At 41.3% G+C, this 18,800-nt stretch overlaps 1 protein-coding gene across 18 annotated transcripts in view; it reads right to left on the reverse strand.

Moving 5' to 3' along the window:
* APAF1 (apoptotic peptidase activating factor 1) overlaps positions 1-18,800 on the reverse strand; it is a 92,885-nt gene that overhangs the window by 68,679 nt on the left and 5,406 nt on the right. For 15 of the 18 annotated variants that reach the window (XM_073327440.1, XM_073327439.1, XM_073327438.1 and 12 more), the window contains 7 exons: positions 16,089-16,269; positions 15,560-15,749; positions 14,597-14,794; positions 13,925-14,108; positions 9,366-9,478; positions 1,412-1,543; positions 739-977 (listed from right to left, as the gene is read on the reverse strand). In XM_073327440.1, coding sequence (XP_073183541.1) covers positions 739-977; positions 1,412-1,543; positions 9,366-9,478; positions 13,925-14,108; positions 14,597-14,794; positions 15,560-15,749; positions 16,089-16,226 — 1,194 coding nt within the window. In that variant the 5' untranslated portion in view covers positions 16,227-16,269. Of the gene's footprint in view, positions 1-738; positions 978-1,411; positions 1,544-9,365; positions 9,479-12,543; positions 12,679-13,924; positions 14,109-14,596; positions 14,795-15,559; positions 15,750-16,088; positions 16,270-18,800 lie in introns of those variants that run through there. The other 3 variants (XM_073327442.1, XM_073327443.1, XM_073327445.1) reach the window with 3 other exon arrangements.

The following is an 18,800-nucleotide window of genomic DNA, read 5'->3' on the forward strand; positions in this document are numbered from 1 at the left end:
CCATCCTATTCGACATACTCATAAATGATCTGGAAAAAGGGATAAATAGTGAGGTGGCAAAATTTGTAGACAAAACTACTCAAGATAGTTAAGTCCCAAGCAGACTGAAGAGCTACAAAAGGATCTCACAAAACTTGGTGACTGGTCAACAAAATGGCAGATGAAATTCAATGCTGATAAATGCAAAGCAATGTGCATTGGAAGACATAACCCCAAGTATACATATAAAATGAGGGGGTCTAAATTGGCTGTTACCACTCAAGAAAGATCTTGGGAGTCATTGTGGACAGTTCTCTGAAAACATCCATTCAATGTGCAGCACTAAATTAATCCACCGGAAACCACTTAATTCACCTCTGTGTCTGCCTTCATTCATCTGCATGTTCTGACCAACGGTGAGCATGCTTACTCACTCAACCTATCTCAACTGCTAACCACTTTTGATATGCTTTTTCAACTTTTGGCTAAATCAATTAAAGTCTGATTAAAAGAGCTATATAAGAGCTAGGTTTTATATTATTTCAACAGCTCTTCAGTTTCAACCTCTTTGGTTAAATATCAAACTAAGATACGATAGGACGATGGAGCTAGTCTGCTACAGTATTTTTTTTAAATCTCCATTTGATAAATTCTTTTCATTAGGTCATACAAATGGATTAAAACCAGTATTTTTTTTTCTTTTAAAGTGAGGAGTTCTATCTCACTAACCATAAAACTTTTAAGTTTTGCTGTTATTACCTTAGTTGGCACCTTAACATCCTTTTGAAGGACAGAAAGATCTTTATAATAGTCTTTAAAATTTTCATTTAACATTTCAACACTCATGGACATGGCTTCATCAAGTGCTTCATAATCATAAGATGATGATTTCCTTATTCTTTTAAATTGCTTATTTTGTAGCTGTCTGAGGTAATACTCCCAACGATTAGGGAAATCTCGTAATAATGCACCTATCAATGACACTACAAGAGGGGAACCTGAAAAACATGAAGAAAAAGGTTAATCTTAAGTGGAGATAAACTGTTAAGTAAAAGGATCCAACAGTTAAACGTAGCTGTTGATGAGGAAGTCAGGTCAGGTTCTTGTTTCTTCAACAAAGGCTGGAGACCAGGCAAACAGAATAAGCTGTCTATGTATGTGCTTGTGATATGAAACTTTTGGGAATTCATTTGAATACTCTCTCTGTATGTACTCTAAACAGATTGAGAAGGGGTGTAGAAAAAGCTGTATAGTCAAAAACCAAGATAACCATTCATTTGGCTTACAAGCAGAGGTCCAGTAGTAAATTGTGGTGTTCATTTAAAACGATGCTGTATTACAGAATTAATGTCCCTTACTTTATTTCTATAAAGTAGAAACTAAAAACTACAAATATTTCTGATTATAAAATAAAAACTAGCAAACTACATACCTTTGCATTCCCTTACAATACTATCAGCCTCTTCTGGCAGATCTGTTGTTTTCATATTAACAAATAGAGATAAAATTTCAAGGCCTTTGTCATGTGCTAATCCACTCTCCACAGGAACTTCATATTTATTGCCTGGAGGTTTAAATTAAGTTAAAAAAAAAAAACCACCTTAGTAAGAAATATCTGAAATATTTAAATTAGCGTGTGTGCAAGAGGTTAGAGGACTTCCAAAACAAAACTTTAAACAAGGTACAGGCTTGGAGAGTTGGCTCTTATTTCCCTGTATGTATACTACAGTACTTCTGTACCAAGAGTGATGGGAAAAGGAGCAGAAATTGCACTTATCAAAACCAAACTGACATTTAATAATAATATTAAAAATAACTGTTACTATGATAATTATTAGGCTATAGTTTAGTATTCAGACCATCTCCTTCCCCACTCAATAAACTTAGTATTTAAAACGTACTAAGGAAAAATGGTGGAGCTTGGCAACTTAGGGAAAACATCACTGACTGTACAAATTTTGCAAGTGTATTTTTTTTGTCATACTGTAGGTATTTATTAAACTGTACAATATGTAAAATTGCTAAACAAGTTCCCATTCCAAAAAGCGAACATTGCAGAAGCCCAAATCTAAGACAACAGAGACGGGAAGATGGTCAACAATTTCACAGAATAGAGGAGGATTCTCAAGTGTCGAAGACTTAAAGGGAATGCACTTGGCTAACATTAACTATCCGGCTGTTAGATGCTTATGGGAGGGGACAAAAGGCAGCAAACCCAAGACAACTGGTATATTTGAAAGGGGCAAGAACTGAAGGTCAGTTTTCTTAATAATAAACATGTTTACACTTTAAAAATAAACCTAAAACTGTACTGCTTTCTTGTGGCACCTAAGAGTAGGAGAAATATCCCACTATTTAGGGAAGGAGGAAATTAAGTTCAGCACCCATCCTTAAGAAGTCGAGGAAGGAAGAATGAGAAGGTTACTGGCCAATCTGACCAATATTAATATTCAGGCAAAATCTGAGCATGAGTTCAGTATATGAACATTTGCAAGCAATATGCAATTACATGATGTCTTTATTAACAGGTGATGCCAAAATGTCAAAAGTAATTAGTAGATAACAAATATATTCAATACAGAACTGTGTTGTGGGTAAGAATTTCAAAAACTACTGATTTTGGGTGCTCAATCGGAGATACTTCAAGGGGTCTGGATTTCAAAAGTGCTAAAAACTGACCCTCTGAAAGCAACAGTCTTAAATTGCACACCCAGAAACAAAGGCAACTAACATAACTAGCAACTTTTTGAAATCTTGGCCCATATTGTTACCTGGTTGATATCACAGAATTATAGACTTTAAGGTCAGAAGGGACCGCTACGATCATCTAGTCTGACCTCCTGCACAACGCCGGCCACAGGATCTCCTGTAACAAACCCCTAACCTATGTCTGAGCTACTGAAGTCCTCAAATCATGATTTAAAGACTTCAAGGTGCAGAGAATCCTCCAGCAAGTGACCCATGCCCCACACTGCAGAGGAAGGTGAAAAACCCCCAGGGCCTCTGCCAATCTGCCGTGGAGGAAAATTCCTTCCCGACCTCAAATATGGCGATTGGCTAATCCCTGAGCACGTGGGCAAGACTCACCAGCCAGAAACCCAGGAAAGAATTCTCTGTAGTAACTCAGATTCCACCCCATCTAACTTCCCATCACAGGCCATTGGGCATATTTACCAATAACAGTCAAACATCAATTAATTGCCAAAATTAGGCTATCCTATCATACCAACCCCTCCATAAACTTATCCAGCTTAGCCTTGAAGCCACATATGTCTTTTGCCCCCACTGCTCCCCTTGGAAGGCTGTTCCAGAACTTCACTCCTCTGATGGTTAGAAACCTTGTCTAATTTCAAGTCCAAACTTCCTGATGGCCAGTTTATATCCATTTGTTCTTGTGTCCACATTAGCCCTTAACTTAAATAACTCTTCTCCCTTTTTGGTATTTATCCTTCTGATGTGTTTACAGAAAGCAATCATATCTTCCCTCAGCCTTCTTTTGGTTAGGCTAAATAAGCCAAGCTCCTTGAGTCTCCTTTCATAAGACAGGTTTTCCATTCGTCGGATCATCCTAGTAGCCCTTTTCTGTACCTGTTTCAGTTTGAATTCATCCTTCTTAAACCTGGGAGACCAGAACTGCACACACTATTCCAGATGGAGGTCTCACCAGTGCCTTGTATAACGATACTAATACCTCCTTATCTCTACTGGAAATACCTCGCCTGATGCATCCCAAGACCGCATTAGCTTTTTTCACAGCAATATCACATCGGCAGCTCATAGTCATCCTGTGATCAACCAATACTCCAAGGTCTTTCTCCTCCTCTGTTACTTCCAAGTGATGTGTCCCCAGATTATAATCAAAATTCTTATTAATCCCTAAATGCATGACCTTGCACTTTTCACAATTAAATTTCATCCTATTACTATTACTCCAGTTTACAAGGTCATCCAGATTGCCCTGTATGAGATCCCGGTCCTTCTCTGTATTGGCATCACCTCCCAGCTTTGTGTCCTCCGCAAACTTTATTAGCACACTCCCACTTTTTGTGCCAAGGTCAGTAATAAAAAGATTGGTCCCAAAACCGATCCCTGAGGAACTCCACTAGTAACCTCCTTCCAGCCTGACAGTTCACCTTTCAGTGTGACCCGTTGTAGTCTCCCCCTTTAAAAAGTTCCTTATCCACCTTTCAATTTTCATGTTGATCCCCATCTTTTCCAATTTAGCTAATAATTCCTCATGTGGAACCATAACAAATGCCTTACTGAAACTGAGGTAAATTAGATCCACTGCATTTCCTTTGTCTAAAAAAATCTGTTACCAGATCAGACTGGTTTGGCACAATCTACCTTTTGTGAAACCATGTTGTATTTTGTCCCAATTACCACTGACCTCAATGTCCTTAACTACTTTCTCCTCAAAAATTTTTCCAAGACCTTGCATACTACAGATGTCAAACTAACAGGCCTGTAGTTACCCAGATGACATTTTTTTTCCCCCTTTCTTAAAAACAGGAACTATATTAGCAATTCTCCAGTCATAGGGTACAACCCCTGAGTTTACAGGTTCATTAAAAATTCTTGCTAATGGGCTTGCAATTTCGTGTGCCAATTCCTTTAATACTCTTGGATGAAGATTATCTGGGCCCCCCGATTTAGTCCCATTAAGCTGTTCGAGTTTGGCTTCTACCTCGGATGTGGTAATATCTACCTCCATATCCTCATTCCCATTTGTCATCCTAACATTATCCCTAAGCTCCACATTAGCCTCATTAAAGACTGAGGCTAGGTATTTGTTTAGATATTGGACCATGCCTAGATTATCCTTAACCTCCACTTTCTCCTCAGTGTTTAGCGGTCCCACTTCTTCTTTATATGGTGTGACTCACCACCGCAGTGCCTCCTGTTGTTCGGTCCGGGAATTAGCTCAGTCCATATGGAGCGTCCTCTGCTGGTGGTGTCCCGTCCGTCTGTCGCCCTCTGTTGGTGTCTGGACCCACGTTGCTCCCTTCTCGCGGAGTCCTCTTCAGAACACTGTCCTCCAGCAGTGCTCCCTAGTCTACGCTCACCCCCTTCCGGGGGGAGCGTGGGGGGGGGCCAGCGGTGGGGTGTTATCAGGAGTTATTCTCTTCGCCCCAGCCACAATGGCCAACCCCAAAGTCTAACCCCTTTTGACAGGGGTCTGGTGCAGTCCGTGATGGCCATTCTTAACGGCCAGGTATAAGTGCAAGGTGGAAGGGGGGGGACCCAGGCCCACCCTTTGGCGGCAGCCTTCCTGCCTGCCCTCCTTCTTTCCCCTTGTCCATCTCCCCTTTGGCCCCTTTGCACTGGCTAGGCCCTTTTCTCAGGGCCCGCAGTCTGGCAGGTACTGGGCAGGAGTTCCCTTCTGTTCCCCCGCGCCTGCCCAGCACTGCGCTGTCCCTGGTGCTAGTCTCCTCGCACAGAAGACAGACCTTCACCCTCTGAAGGCCCAAGAGAGATTGCCTGCCTCTTACCTGGGTAGCCTTTATATAGGGCCTAGCATGGCCCTGATTGGCTGCCTCTTGCTCAGCCCTGATTGGCTCTCTAACAGGTGCTCCCTGATTGGCTGCCCGTCTGCGCAGCCGCTCTGGCCTGCTGTAGCCCAATCTGGCCTAGGGGTGGGGCACCGCCCCTCCACATATGGCTATAGAAACTTTTACTATTGGTTTTAATTCCCTTTGCAAGGTCCAACTCTACATGGCTTTTGGCCTCTCTCACTTTATCCCTACATGTTCTGACCTCAATAAGGTAGCTTTCCTTGCTGATCCCTCCCATCTTCTACTCCTTGTAGGTTTTCTGCTTTTTCTTAAGCACCTCTCCGAGATGCTTGGTCAACCAGCTTGGTCTGCAACTCCTGCCAATGAATTTTTTCCCCTTTTTTGGGATGCAGGCTTCTGATCGTTTCTGCAACTTTGACTTGAAGTAATTCCAGGCCTCCTCTGCCTTTAGATTCACAAGTTCTTCAGTCCAACCCACTTCCCTAACTAATTTCCTGAATTTTTTAAAGTTAGCCCTTTTGAAATCAAAAGCCCTAGTCACAGATCTATTTTTGTTTATCTTTCCATTTAGTTTGATCTGAATTAGCTCATGATTGCTCGAACCAAGGCTCTACTCTACTCACCAAAACCAAATCTAAAATGGCATCCCGTCTTGTTGGTTCAGCAACTACTTGGTGAAGGAATCCGTCAGCTATCGCATCCAGGAAAATCTGAGCCCTATTATTATTACTAGCTCTTGTCCTCCAGTCTATATCTGGGAAGTTAGTTTCCCATGATCACACAATTCCCATTAGTATTTACTTAATTAAAAATATTAAAGAGGTCTCTATCCATATCCAGATCGGATCCTGGTGGTCTATAGCACACCCCAAGCACTTTCCTAGGGGAGGCTCTAGTAGCTTTCTTCCCCAATGTGATTTTTGCCCAGACAGACTCTGTCTTATGCATTCCATCACTTCTTATTTCTTTAGTCTACCTCATCATTGATATACAGTGCTACTCCACCACCTTTGCCTTTATTTCTGTCTTTCCTAAACAGCACATACCCTTCAATACCTGTACTCCAGTCATGACGACTATTCCACCATGTTTCTGTTATCCTTAGAATATCTGGTTTCACTTCCTGCACCAGTAGCTCTAATTCCTCCATTTTGTTACCTAGGCTCCTTGCATTAGTGTACAAACATCTTAATTTTTGCTGTTTGGCTTTGCTCACATTCTTTACCCAATTAGGCACAGACATTCTATTGCCAGTATCACCTATTAGACTGGTATCTACACTACCCTTCCTCCTCATGTCCATTCTCCTATCCACAACTGTATCCCTTCTTACTTCGTTTTCTTCCCTCTCAATGTTAAAATCCTGTGTGGAGATTACCTGGACATCTCCCAACCATCTCCCCCAAATTCCTAGTTTAAAGCTCTCTTTAAATCAGTTGTGCCAGCCTCCATCCTAGAAGTCTATTTCCCTCCCTACTCAGGTGAAGTCCATCCCGAGAGAACAGTCCTCTGTCCATGAATGCTTCCCAGTGGCCATACATCCCAAAGCCCTCCTTATGGCACCACTGCCTGAGCCATCTGTTGATCATCATAATCTTGTCACACCTTTGTTGCCCTTCTCTAGGAACAGGCAGAATTCCACTGAAGATCACCTGTGCCTTGATTTCCTTAAGCATCTTCCCCAGCCTGGCATGATCTCCCTTGATACGTTCCAGCAAGAATCTAGCCGTATCATTTGTTCCCACATGAAGGACTATCAGTGGATTCTTTCCCGCTCCTGTTAGGATCCTCTTCAGCCTCAGGTCCAAATCCCGTATCTTAGCACCCAGCAGACAGCACACCCTTCTCTTCTCTGGATCAGCTCGGGTTACAGGCCTGCCTATTCTTCTCAGTATGGAATCCCCAGTCACACAGACCTGCCTTTTCCTGGTGATGGTGCGATTCTCTGGTCTATCCCCTGTTCCCTCTGGCTGCAAGTCCTCTCGATTCCTAGTCTCCCTTGCAATCCTCTGCAACCCATCCCATATCTTCCTGGGGCTCATATTTGGTGTTTTCTCCAATGACTCTTCCCCTCTTCCTATAGGACTAGTTGCTCTTCTCTTCTTCCTTGCCCTCTCACCTTCAGTGACCACCTGCTGTGCCTCTTCTTCGTTTTCCAACTCCGCAAATCTGTTCCTGAGCTCTATTTCTCCTTCATTAGCCCGTCTTTTCCTCTGCCTGTTTCTCCTAGTCACATGCTTCCACTGTCCACTTTAGTCACCCAGCAGTCTCCCTTCAGAGTTCTTTGGTCCTGCTTCCATCTGCAAGTCTGAGCTTTTCCCTTCAGCCTCCTCATGTCTTTGCTCCATCATCCGCTCGAACCCCCTTCTAAACTCAACCAGAGTTTCCACCTGCATCTCTAATCCTCTGATCTTTTCTTCCATCAGCTCTACCAGGCGGCACTTCATGCAGACGAAACTCTTTTCAGGTACCCCCTCTAGGATCACGTACATGCTGCAGCTTCCACATCCAGACATCTTCATTGTGTCTTCCACTGCTTGGGTCACTACCACTGCTGCCTCTGTATCTGTCATAGCCTTCTCACCTAAGTCCTGTTAGTCCAGGAAACACAAACCAAAGCAAAACACCACTACTCACAGAAAAACAAACCCCCAACGAGCACCAAAACACTGCCAGAACACCCCACACTCCCTTCACTAGCCTGTCTGTTCCTCTGCCTGGCTCTTAGTCTTTCCCACAAACTCCCCTGTTTACAGCGGTTTGCTGGCTCCTGTGCCACTGCAGCTGTTTTTAATATTATTTATTATTAGCATGGATTATTAGAAATCAGGTGAACAACAGAAAAAATAATCACTTGCAGAATGACCTCCACGTGGAGAATGCTATCAAGTGGGACTACAAAAGGCATTTGGGACTTATTTCTAATGAAAATATTAACTCTTAAAAAAGACAAATTAACTATGATCAAGTATTTCAACACTAACAGAACAGACTAGCTGCAAACTGATTTGGAGAAATCAGAAAGAATAGATTCCAGGCAACAATATCAGATTCAATGCCAATATACGAATCCATATATCAATTAGTACGTTGTGTAGCCGTGGTGAATATTCCCATAAACATTTTCCAAGTACATGTGAGCAAAATCTAGGGCAACCCACCCCCCCCCATTTACAGCTACATTCTCAAGTGAAGAGAAGGTCCACTGAAGAAAACACACAACCAATTTGGTGTTCTCAGTGCCAATATAACATATCATTGTCACAGGCTCAATTTTCCACTCACCAAGGCAAACGGGGCTAGGAGCAATCAGGAGCTGCCTATTCAGCCCATGAAGAAGGCAGAAGGAAGTGGCTTATACACTGTCCCCATTCCTTTCTCCAATAACCCCTTTAAGTTGGCCAAAGAAATAGTATTTGTGTCCTTCACTGGGAATTACATCATGCCTTCAAACTGTATAAACAGTTTGAAAAACATAAGAGTCTTGGAGGACAGGAAGTAGGAAGGATAGGATTCTAAAAGGCTTTTCTATTTCGCACACAAGACGACAGAATCTACTTCACAGGCTGTTGTATGTTTTCATGGTCTTTGTTAACAGCACGTAGAATTTTCTATGCACATACTTATGGAATTGGAGTGTAGCAGACAGCAACTCTACTTGTGTCCCTTAGATCTCCTATTACTTCAGCCACCTGCACCTGAGAGAAGTAGAGCATACCTGAGGAATGATTTTTATAACTGAAGTGAAGGAGAAGAAAGCAGTATCCTTTCAACAGGAATGCAAACATTTAAATCAAAATTCATTAGTTTTAAAAACATACATACATACATACATATTAAGACCTACGAAAGGAAGAAAACAATCCTTACCAGTCACCAAGTCTGTCACACTCCTATCCCTACTGGTAATAAGAACTTGACACTGATTATCAAAAGCTTTTAATACCCAGGAATCCCAAATGTCATCCAGAACCATGAGACACCTAAAACAAGGGGAAAAAAAAAAACAAAAAACGGGGTCAACTGATCACTTTTCAAACAAATACTCTGGAAAGTTATATTATTAAAATGCTGTCTTTAAGATGCATTAAACTCTGCAGTTCAGGGAAGAACGGTATGTTTTGAAGCCATATATCTCAAAAAATAGTTAAAAGATATTGCCATTCATGGCTTTGTCAATAGGGAAAACATACATCTTTGCTTGTAATTTATGGCTACATGTATTTGTCACAGCAGAAATATATATTAAAGCATTTTGAGATTTTTCTTTTTAATATCTTTCAGGACAGATAAATAAATATGTTTGTTGGCCAAGCTTGTTGGCCTTACACTCCACTCAACAGCATTTATCTTTGTATAGTTATGTTTGTGAAGTGTAACTTTTGAACACTGCATCCAATCAATTCCAAAATTTCAGAGAATGTCCTAAGCATCAATGGCCAGCACTCATTCATTTTGGAGAAAATCAGAATACTGAAAAACGGGACACTGGAGGACATATTGAGCCCCATGTGATCTGATTAGCACAGCTACAGCACAGCAAGCACCTCTGCAATTTTCTACAGATCAAATCAAACAAAAAATAACCAAATGGTTGATGACACCCATTAACGCCTTCAAGTATAACATTACCCCAGCCCGTAGACAACTAATTGCTCTCAGAGCTCGGAGCCACTTAACAGCTGTGGGGCAGTGCTCAGTCCTGATATCCACCCTCCACAAAGTCTGCTCCATGGCAGGGGAAGAGATCACCAGCCAACACCTGTCCATTGCAATCCAGAGGGAAGAAAGGTACTTTTGGGGGGCAGGGCAGGAGTGGAGGGAAAGACACACAACCCCTGGCATGGCAGGAAAGAAAAAGAGCCCTTAGCATGGCAAGAATGTGGACCCTGCTATGAGGGAAAGAGGGACTACACCACGGGGGGGCAATTGAGTGATCCTGGTACAGGGGAAAGGAGGCACACAGAACCCTCACCAGGGGAGAGATTGGGGAATCCTGGGGATGAGAGGGTGGCACACAGGGAGTTTGTGAGGTGGAATGGAGAAATGTAAGAAGCCCTGATGAATGCAATAAGGTCAGCCCCCAGAAACTACAATGCATATGTCCTCCTAGTCGGTATGAAAACAAATAAGAAATATCCTACCGTTTGTAAGATAAATAAAGAAGTTGCACAGAATGGCTAACTGAATTTTGCCTCCCATAGGACAAGTATAAACTTTTTTTTAGGAGAAACAAGTTTCCAGCTGGCTTGGCTTGTTGCAAGTTTGTTTGTTTTTTAAATCTTGAAAAAAGTTATTTTGTTTCATAGCCTCAAGATTTTGCTATGATGCGACCACTCTATTTAAATGAACAACATTTTTCAGGGACTATACATTGAAGTATTTCTGCAGCAGGGCTATGCAGTGCAAATAGACATCTCAGACTAATGAAAAATAGCCTTGCCCACACCCTGCATCACCACAGAAAGAGGATCTTATCTGTCAAAGAATATGGTCCCTTTTCCTTAAAGGTTCACTGCCTCAGAGCAAAGAGCCCAGAGCAGATGAACCAGGAGATGAAAGGGAGCCTCAGTTACTTGCATTACGAGCACTGTAGAATAAAACAGATATTCAGCTGAATTGCATTACACTGTTTAATTTTATTGCTCATTCTTTTTGGGGATTTTCAAAAAGCACTCAGAATTGGCCTAACTGTTCCCACTGAAGCCAAATGGAGTTTTACAATGGACCTCAACTGAAGCACAGTTAAGCCAATAGCAAGCACTTATGAAAATCCACCACATATATACAAATGCATACACGCTATAGCTGAGATTTTCAAAGCTGCCAAGGGGCTTTAAATCCTAATTCTTCTTTTTAATGCAAACCAGGCATCCAAACACCTTAGATTACTTTGAAAAATTCAGTCTATACAATTATAAATTAATGAAAGATTTACATTAGGACACAATCTCATGAGGGATAAGGAGGAATGACCCTGGAGTACTGTCACAGACATGACTGAGTAACGTGAAAAGTGTTGTACACCATATCGTGAAAAGTGTTGTACACCATATATGTAACTGGCTGCTCATATGTGTGTATACTCCAACACTTCAGGTGTAGTCCAAAGTTTTCCCAATTTTTTGGAGCTGGTGACCGACCCCCCCCCCCCGCAACACTAAGGAAAGATTTCTCATCTCCATCAAAACCTCTAATCCTAATCACACTTAGGAGAAATGTTATGACTATAACCATGCCAGAACTAATTCTGAAATTTAAAAAAACCTCAATAAGAAGTGCGGTACGGAGTGTTAAAATATAATCATAATCCAATATGATGAATGATGTCTTGTTAAGAAAAATATTCCCAGGTACTGATTGGGAAAACACAGTCCAGTTTTCCTTTCATCAAAGGCAATTGGAATGCTTTATTTTCATCACCAAAGAGAAAACTGCAAGATAAAAATGGAGTTAGACTTGAAAATCTTCACAACTAATGCTGGATCCTCTTTCAGAGGTAGCTGAAACCTGCTGAATTCCTGGCTAGAGAAAGTCAGTTGTAGCATCAAGTCCTAGGTGAGGTCTGTCAGTTTGTCTTGAAACGGCTTTGTTAGTGCTCTCAAATCAACAGCCACAGGTTAAGTGTGCCACTAAAGTTGATTACTGAATATGTTAACAAGGGGAGATTGCTGATGTTTCATAAAAATCTGCACTTCTCTTATTTGAAAGAATCAAGATAGTACTTCACATTTTAAACCTCTGTCACTTCAACAAGGAGGAGTTGCTGTCATCACACAGTAAAAAACAAAACAAAAAAAGTCAAGAATTCATGGAATGACCCTTACCAAAGCTCATTACTATGAAAGCTTCATGGAGGACTACACATCGGTGTTCAGGTATTTTCTTGGAAACAAAAATTTGGCAGTATATGAAATAGTAAAGCAATGAATGTGTGTGAACAGCCCTCTACTTTTCTGCCTGACATCATCTATAGAACTTGCAATATTACTACTCCAACTAAATACAGAAGTCTTTAACTACTTCCTCAAAGTTCACTTTTAGATACCTTTCCTGCTTGCCCCCTGGCACTGCTTTACAGAACATCAAGTCTTCTGTACAATCAGAAACGTCTCTCAAACGTGTCAGAAGCTCTGCAGCACCAGAGATGTTAGTTGACACTTCAAGTCAATTGCTGATTTGTCACTTTTCCTAAAAGGTTTGAAAGTAGTTGGGTTGTTGGATACAGTCAGCCATATCGTTACTATGACACAAAATTATTATTTGAATAAAGCACTACTTTCACTTTAAGAACCTGCTTCAGGCCCAACAACTTTTGAAACCAAGTCTATTGCTTAAAGAAGGATAAGATTTTCTGCAATGGTATATGCCTTACATTGTTGTGTGACACACACAAGACAGCTGAAGGGCATTTGTCTGACATTTCCTGATGGAGCAATTAAATCTTGTCGATTTCTCCTCAGGTTTCTCTTTCAGTGACAGATATGTGGTTTCTGAATATCACCACCACTTCAAAGATCACATAATCTTGGCAGCCAGTACTTCAGATCTGACCACAAGCTATGGTTTCAAGTCAACTAGTGAGAAACCATATGTAGTATTTCTACATTTTCTTTTTGCCTTCTGAACCATCATTGGAATAACCTATCACTGTCTTTTCACAAAAGATTCATCTTCACAAAAGGACTCCTCTTTCCTTGTCATCCGTCAGCCAGAACTAATCTCCAGCATAGACTGAACAACAAAAGCAACATGGTTGGGCAAGGCTTAGCCCTGCCCTAGGGTGTCGTGAACAATCACACACACTGTCTAGTGTTCCTAATGACACATTTTGTCATAGTCTGTGTGCATAGGTACTTCATGGTGTACATGTTTAATGGGAAGTGTACTGTTCTGCATAAAGTCCAGGCACAGAGTTATATGTTTAACATGATTTTACAGCAGAATATTCATGCACATATTCACATCCAGGACAAGTCTACACTGAATCATTGGCAAGTGTTCTCACTTTACAACAGTAAGTTGATTTGGAAGGGATATACTACTACATAGTGTACATTATAAATCCTTTTACATTTTTGTGTATGTAATTTCAGTTTTTGCATAGCTTCCTGAACCCGCCACACACAGTCTGGGAAATCCTGATATAGGGACTTTCATTTGAGAATCATAATATGTTTAAGAGTAATCCAACTTCTTGAAAATCTTTCCAGTTTTGCCTTACATAACATTTCCTCACGATCTACAGCATTACCTCCAAGGATATTCAAAGGCTAGGTTGGAAAGAATTTAAAGGGTGACCATGGTATTACTGCATATTACAAGTTTTGAAACCAAGTCACAAAAAGGTTAAGCAACTTAACCAAGATCATGGGTTTTTTACATATAGCCTAATTCCTCCAACACATCCTTTATCCCACTAATAGTACCTGGGGTATTTGCGCAGTATCAGCAGACGAAGGCGGTCTTTAGCCTCCTCAATATTAAGCGGTGGCCTTTGTGAAAGAGAGAAGTCCTGGTCTAGTCTACTACAAAGATTCTGGAGTTTCATTAGGAGCCCTGCCTTGTCTTGTTTTCCAACAGAAATCCAATGTACTCCTCCTGGGAAGCAATCTAACAAAAAGATGATGCAAAGTTAAAATTCATATTTTTAGTTGAGATATATTTGCTATGAGTGACAAATAGAAGCAAAATTACGTTAAGAAATTACTTTAGATAAAGCTAAGATGGGAATAAATTTTAGGCTCTGATAAGTAGCTGTCAAACTAGATAAACATATTTTGAAAAGTCAATAAAATACTTCCATAATTCTAAATCCAAATACATTTGTACATCACCCAAGTAAGAGTGACCTGCTTATGCCCTTACTTAAAATACTATCCAGGATGGAAAGTTACTCTGGGAACCTTTTTCCATGAATCACTGCACTATCCAATGATCCTAGAGTATAAGATGATGATCAGAGGTATAAATACTGGATGAGATTTTTTAGAAATGCCCAAATCATTTAAAAGTCTGAATCCCATTTACCTGCAATGGGACTTAGGCGCTATAATAATTTATGAAAATTTGGTATGTGTATAAAGGATGGGCATCTGTACCTTCCAAGAGATGGTGATCCCGTAGTGCTTCTGCTGTTAAAACAGACTTCCCACAACCTGCCATTCCATAAACAGTAACCCAACCTGGATCACTTCTTAAGTTGTACAGTTTCTGTTGAATTGCTTTTACCAGCTTTGGACGAGTAACAAATACAACTGGTCTTTGTGGTACTCCACCCTCACAGAGGACTGTCCTCACTGAAATTTAAAAAAAAAAACATATACAGAAACAGAAATAATTTCTAAGTGATTTTTCCCCAGCTCTTTAATAAAAAAAAAACAAAAAAAAACCACACCAGACACACCACACACCAAAAAGACACCCCAAAGCTTCCCCCCCACACCCCCATCATAAAAAGTACTGGATCACCAGTTGCTGAAATCCACTGCTTGTCCCCGGAACAGATGGAAAGGTTACAAAACAGGCATTTAGGATCATTTGAAGTCTATAATTAAAAAAACAAACACTTATGGTAGATGAGAAATTTCAACCAATTTTTTAGTATGTCCCAAGTATTGAACAAACATAAAAGAAAGTTTTATGGGTGGGAAATAAGCTTCCAAGATTAATGAGATTTTCAGAGTTCGACTTCCATACTCAGATTCAGCTTCTCTAAAATATACTGACAGGAAAGGTCTTCCTCCTGACTACCACTTCACAATGACGTATTTGGATTTAAATGGAAATATAGGACATGTAAGCCTTCATTTAAATAATAATAATCAACAAAACATTTCTTAAAATAAAGTTACTGGACATGAAACTGTACCAATTTCAGACAAAACCCTCTCTCCCGCCACCCCATATGCCAGATGAAATATGGAAACATTGACTAGTGCCATACCAGATCAAACTGTCTCAGGAAGCAGTACGTGAAGCAACATACTTACTCATTTTATAGTAATTAAACTAGGATTTAATTCTTTATCTTCAAGAATTGAGAATGCAAGAGTTATACTGACCATACGAAGTAACTGCATCCATAGACTTATTTCCATTACAAGAGGAGATAATAGGGATCCCATCCTGAAGAACGGCAGCTAGGTCTTTGTACCCTTCATGAAGCAGTGCGTTATAGAAGGATATGTATGAATAATTATCTTTTGCAAGAATAATTTTTATTAGCATAGCAGCTCGTTCCTTCTGTGTAGTCTAACAGAAGCAAAAAAAAAAATGGTTATATGCAATCACAAAAATTGGGAGATCTATTAGGTCATCTAGTTCCAACACCTGGCTAGTTAAGGACTGTGCTTCTTATTGCCAGGAGTACTTGCTGCTAATACAGGTCAGATAATGGACCTGCATTAAGACTTTAATTCAGCAAGGTATTCAAACACACACCTAACTTTAAGTATGTAAATAGTCCCACATCAAGTTTAGGTACCTTGCTGAATCATGGCCTAAGATGTCAGAAAACTATTCAAATGAGTATATTAAAACATGTTGAGCAATCTGGGAATAGGAAAGTAATTAAGAAGATATGCATTTTACCTGTGCTTTTACTTTCTCCTCCTCCTGTAATGTTAGGACTTCATCAGCAACCATATGATCCATAATGTAAGAGGTCTTGATATCTCTTTCCAATGCTTCATGATTCAGAAGCAAATGATTTCGAGATTTCACATCCATTTTTCTTCAGTGTAGAAAAAACAAGTTTGCACAGGAACATGTACTAGTCAAGACATTAAGAAACATTAAGAATCAATTTCAAAATATATTTCCTTTTGTAACTTAAGAAAAGCGTAACTTAAGAAAAGTGGCAACAGTATTCCCAACATTAACTCCAGTTGAAATGTAGCTGATCTTCAGTTAGTTTCATGTTATGAATTACTTCTTACTAGAAAGTACACAAGCAACCAACGTTTCAGCCTATTACTGGTGTTTCTTGACAACACTATATATAGATTTTCATATCATCCTCTCCAAGATGCTCAGATGCTTATGTCCACCTGGGCTGATGAATGTAACAGATTAAGAAAACAGAGGGAAAATCCCACTTCCTGCTTCCGTCCATTCCCAACCACCCAACTTCTACCTAACTTCTAACTTACCCCCACTTCATTTCCCCATCTATCCTGTCTCCTGCTCCTATCCTCCCCATTCTCTTCCAATGCCTGGCTCTTACCCATCTCCTGCTCCTACTGATGCCCCCTAACCCCCAGGCTCCTATTGGACCCTTCTGGCTCCTGCTCCAACTCCTCCACCCACCAGTGCATCGGAGTCAGGCTGCTTCCTCCTCCACTCCATGCTGGCTCTGTGCCAGCAAAAGGCATCTTCTCTCCCATGCTCTCAGTCTCCCTGTTCTCAGTTCCTGTGCCTAGTACCACAGCAGCAGCAGGAGAAATTGCTAACAAAGTCTTGTTCAGCTCCTGCAAACCCAGCACAGATCATACTCAATAGGTGCTCTATGGGGATGGTGCATGAGCAGTCGAGTTGTAGACACGAGCTGTGTGGGGATGGAGTATGCTCAGTGCAGATGGAATCTTCTGGGAATTTAGCTGCCAAAGTCTACCAAGACTCTCCTGAGCATGTACAAACTGAGACTTTTCAAAGATTAATGATTTGGGCAAATTTTCACAGGAAAGGTAAAAGGCACAACCCTGATGGCAGGGCAAGCCCCCCCACAGCCAAAATTCAAGTCCCTTCTCTAAAGCATGGAGGTGTTTGAGCTTCTTAACAAAATCACTGAAATTTATTTATTTTTAACATCAAACATACTTTCCCTAATCTCACTCTCAGGGGAAAAAAAAATCAGCCTTAGGCAGACACCCAGTATGGAAAATTGCAGCCCAAATGGTTTAAGTTTGGCAAAGTTAAAGCCAACAAAACAAAGATTCTCCCAGAAGTAGAGAGTTAAAGAAACTCCTGTGCCCACAAGGATCCTCACTGCAGGATCAAGGTATAAGTTGCCCCAAAGTAGGAGAGATGGGGAGGAAGGCAGAGAGCAAATTAATCAGTTGAGAGAATGCATTATATTAATGTCGGTCCCCAATCTCTTCCCAGGGAGAGGAGAGAGTGCTCCCTGCTTCTCTGGGGGCAAAAAGACCCCAAGACCCACTTAACTGCTCATAGCCCCCACTCTTCTTCAGCTCACCCTCCCTCAGGATCCTTGCCCCAGGGACTGTTTCTCTCTCAGCTGCTCCTCCCACACTCACTGCCCCCTCCCTCAGGGCACAGCCCTATGACCTCACCTCTTTTATGGAGATTGACTCCCCATCCCACCCCACTGCCCCCCCAGCTGCCAACACCCCACCACCACAGGGTATCCTACGCTCCCCCACCACTACTGGGTACTCCACCCTCCCTAAATGGCGCTCCTGGTCAAGGCACTCCAGGACTTCCCTATAGAAGCTTCCGTTATCCCCATGCCTCTGTAGGGCGGGCACAGCGATGGGGACAAGGGGTGTGCACTGAGACTGCCTCTCAGTGTGGAGCACAGGCCACTGGCTGCACGGAAGTGGGGGGGGGGGGGAGAGAAATCACTCTGAAGCCCCTCCTCCCCCCAGGACACAGACTCAGTGGTGAGGCTGCACCTGACCCTGACACAATGCAAGAGCTAGGCCTGCCCCATAAACACACTAGGGCCCTGCCCCTCTAAGCTAGGCGCACTGCGATAGCGAGCTAGAGGAACAGAGTCTTGCAAGCTCGCGCAGCCCAGTCCTACCCTCCCTCCCCAAGGCAGTGATTTACATCTCTCCCAGCTGCTTCCAACATGCCTACTTGAGCAGGGCCATCCTTAGGATTTATGGTGCCCTAAGCAGTATTATTAAACTGGTGTCCCTATGCCCAACTTGCTCTTAGCAACACAAACATAAGCTTACAGTATTGGAAAACTTGCCATATGCACTTTATTAAAACCAATTTAAATGAATTAAGTATGCTAGAATGCTGATGGACTATACTTGCACTAAAGAAGTAGCGCTATAGAAAAAAATTCTGATTTATTGACAGAATGATGCAAATAATATAATTTTTTTAATTTGTCAACATTTTATTGGAAATTTCTATGAAGAGGTATTGAAACAAGGATTTGTTTTTAATTAAAAGCAATCTTTCTGGCTTTTTTGGCTGCAAAAAGAGTAATAATGACAAAGTAATGTCTTGTTCGATTGCAAGAACAGCAAGACCAGTCAAGCATTCCTGACTCATTGTAAAGCAGAGATAGTTTTTAATGAGCTTTAGTTTTGAGAAACTCCATTCTCC

This window comes from Lepidochelys kempii, chromosome 1 (genome assembly GCF_965140265.1).
Source record: "Lepidochelys kempii isolate rLepKem1 chromosome 1, rLepKem1.hap2, whole genome shotgun sequence".
Classification (NCBI taxonomy): domain Eukaryota; kingdom Metazoa; phylum Chordata; order Testudines; family Cheloniidae; genus Lepidochelys; species Lepidochelys kempii.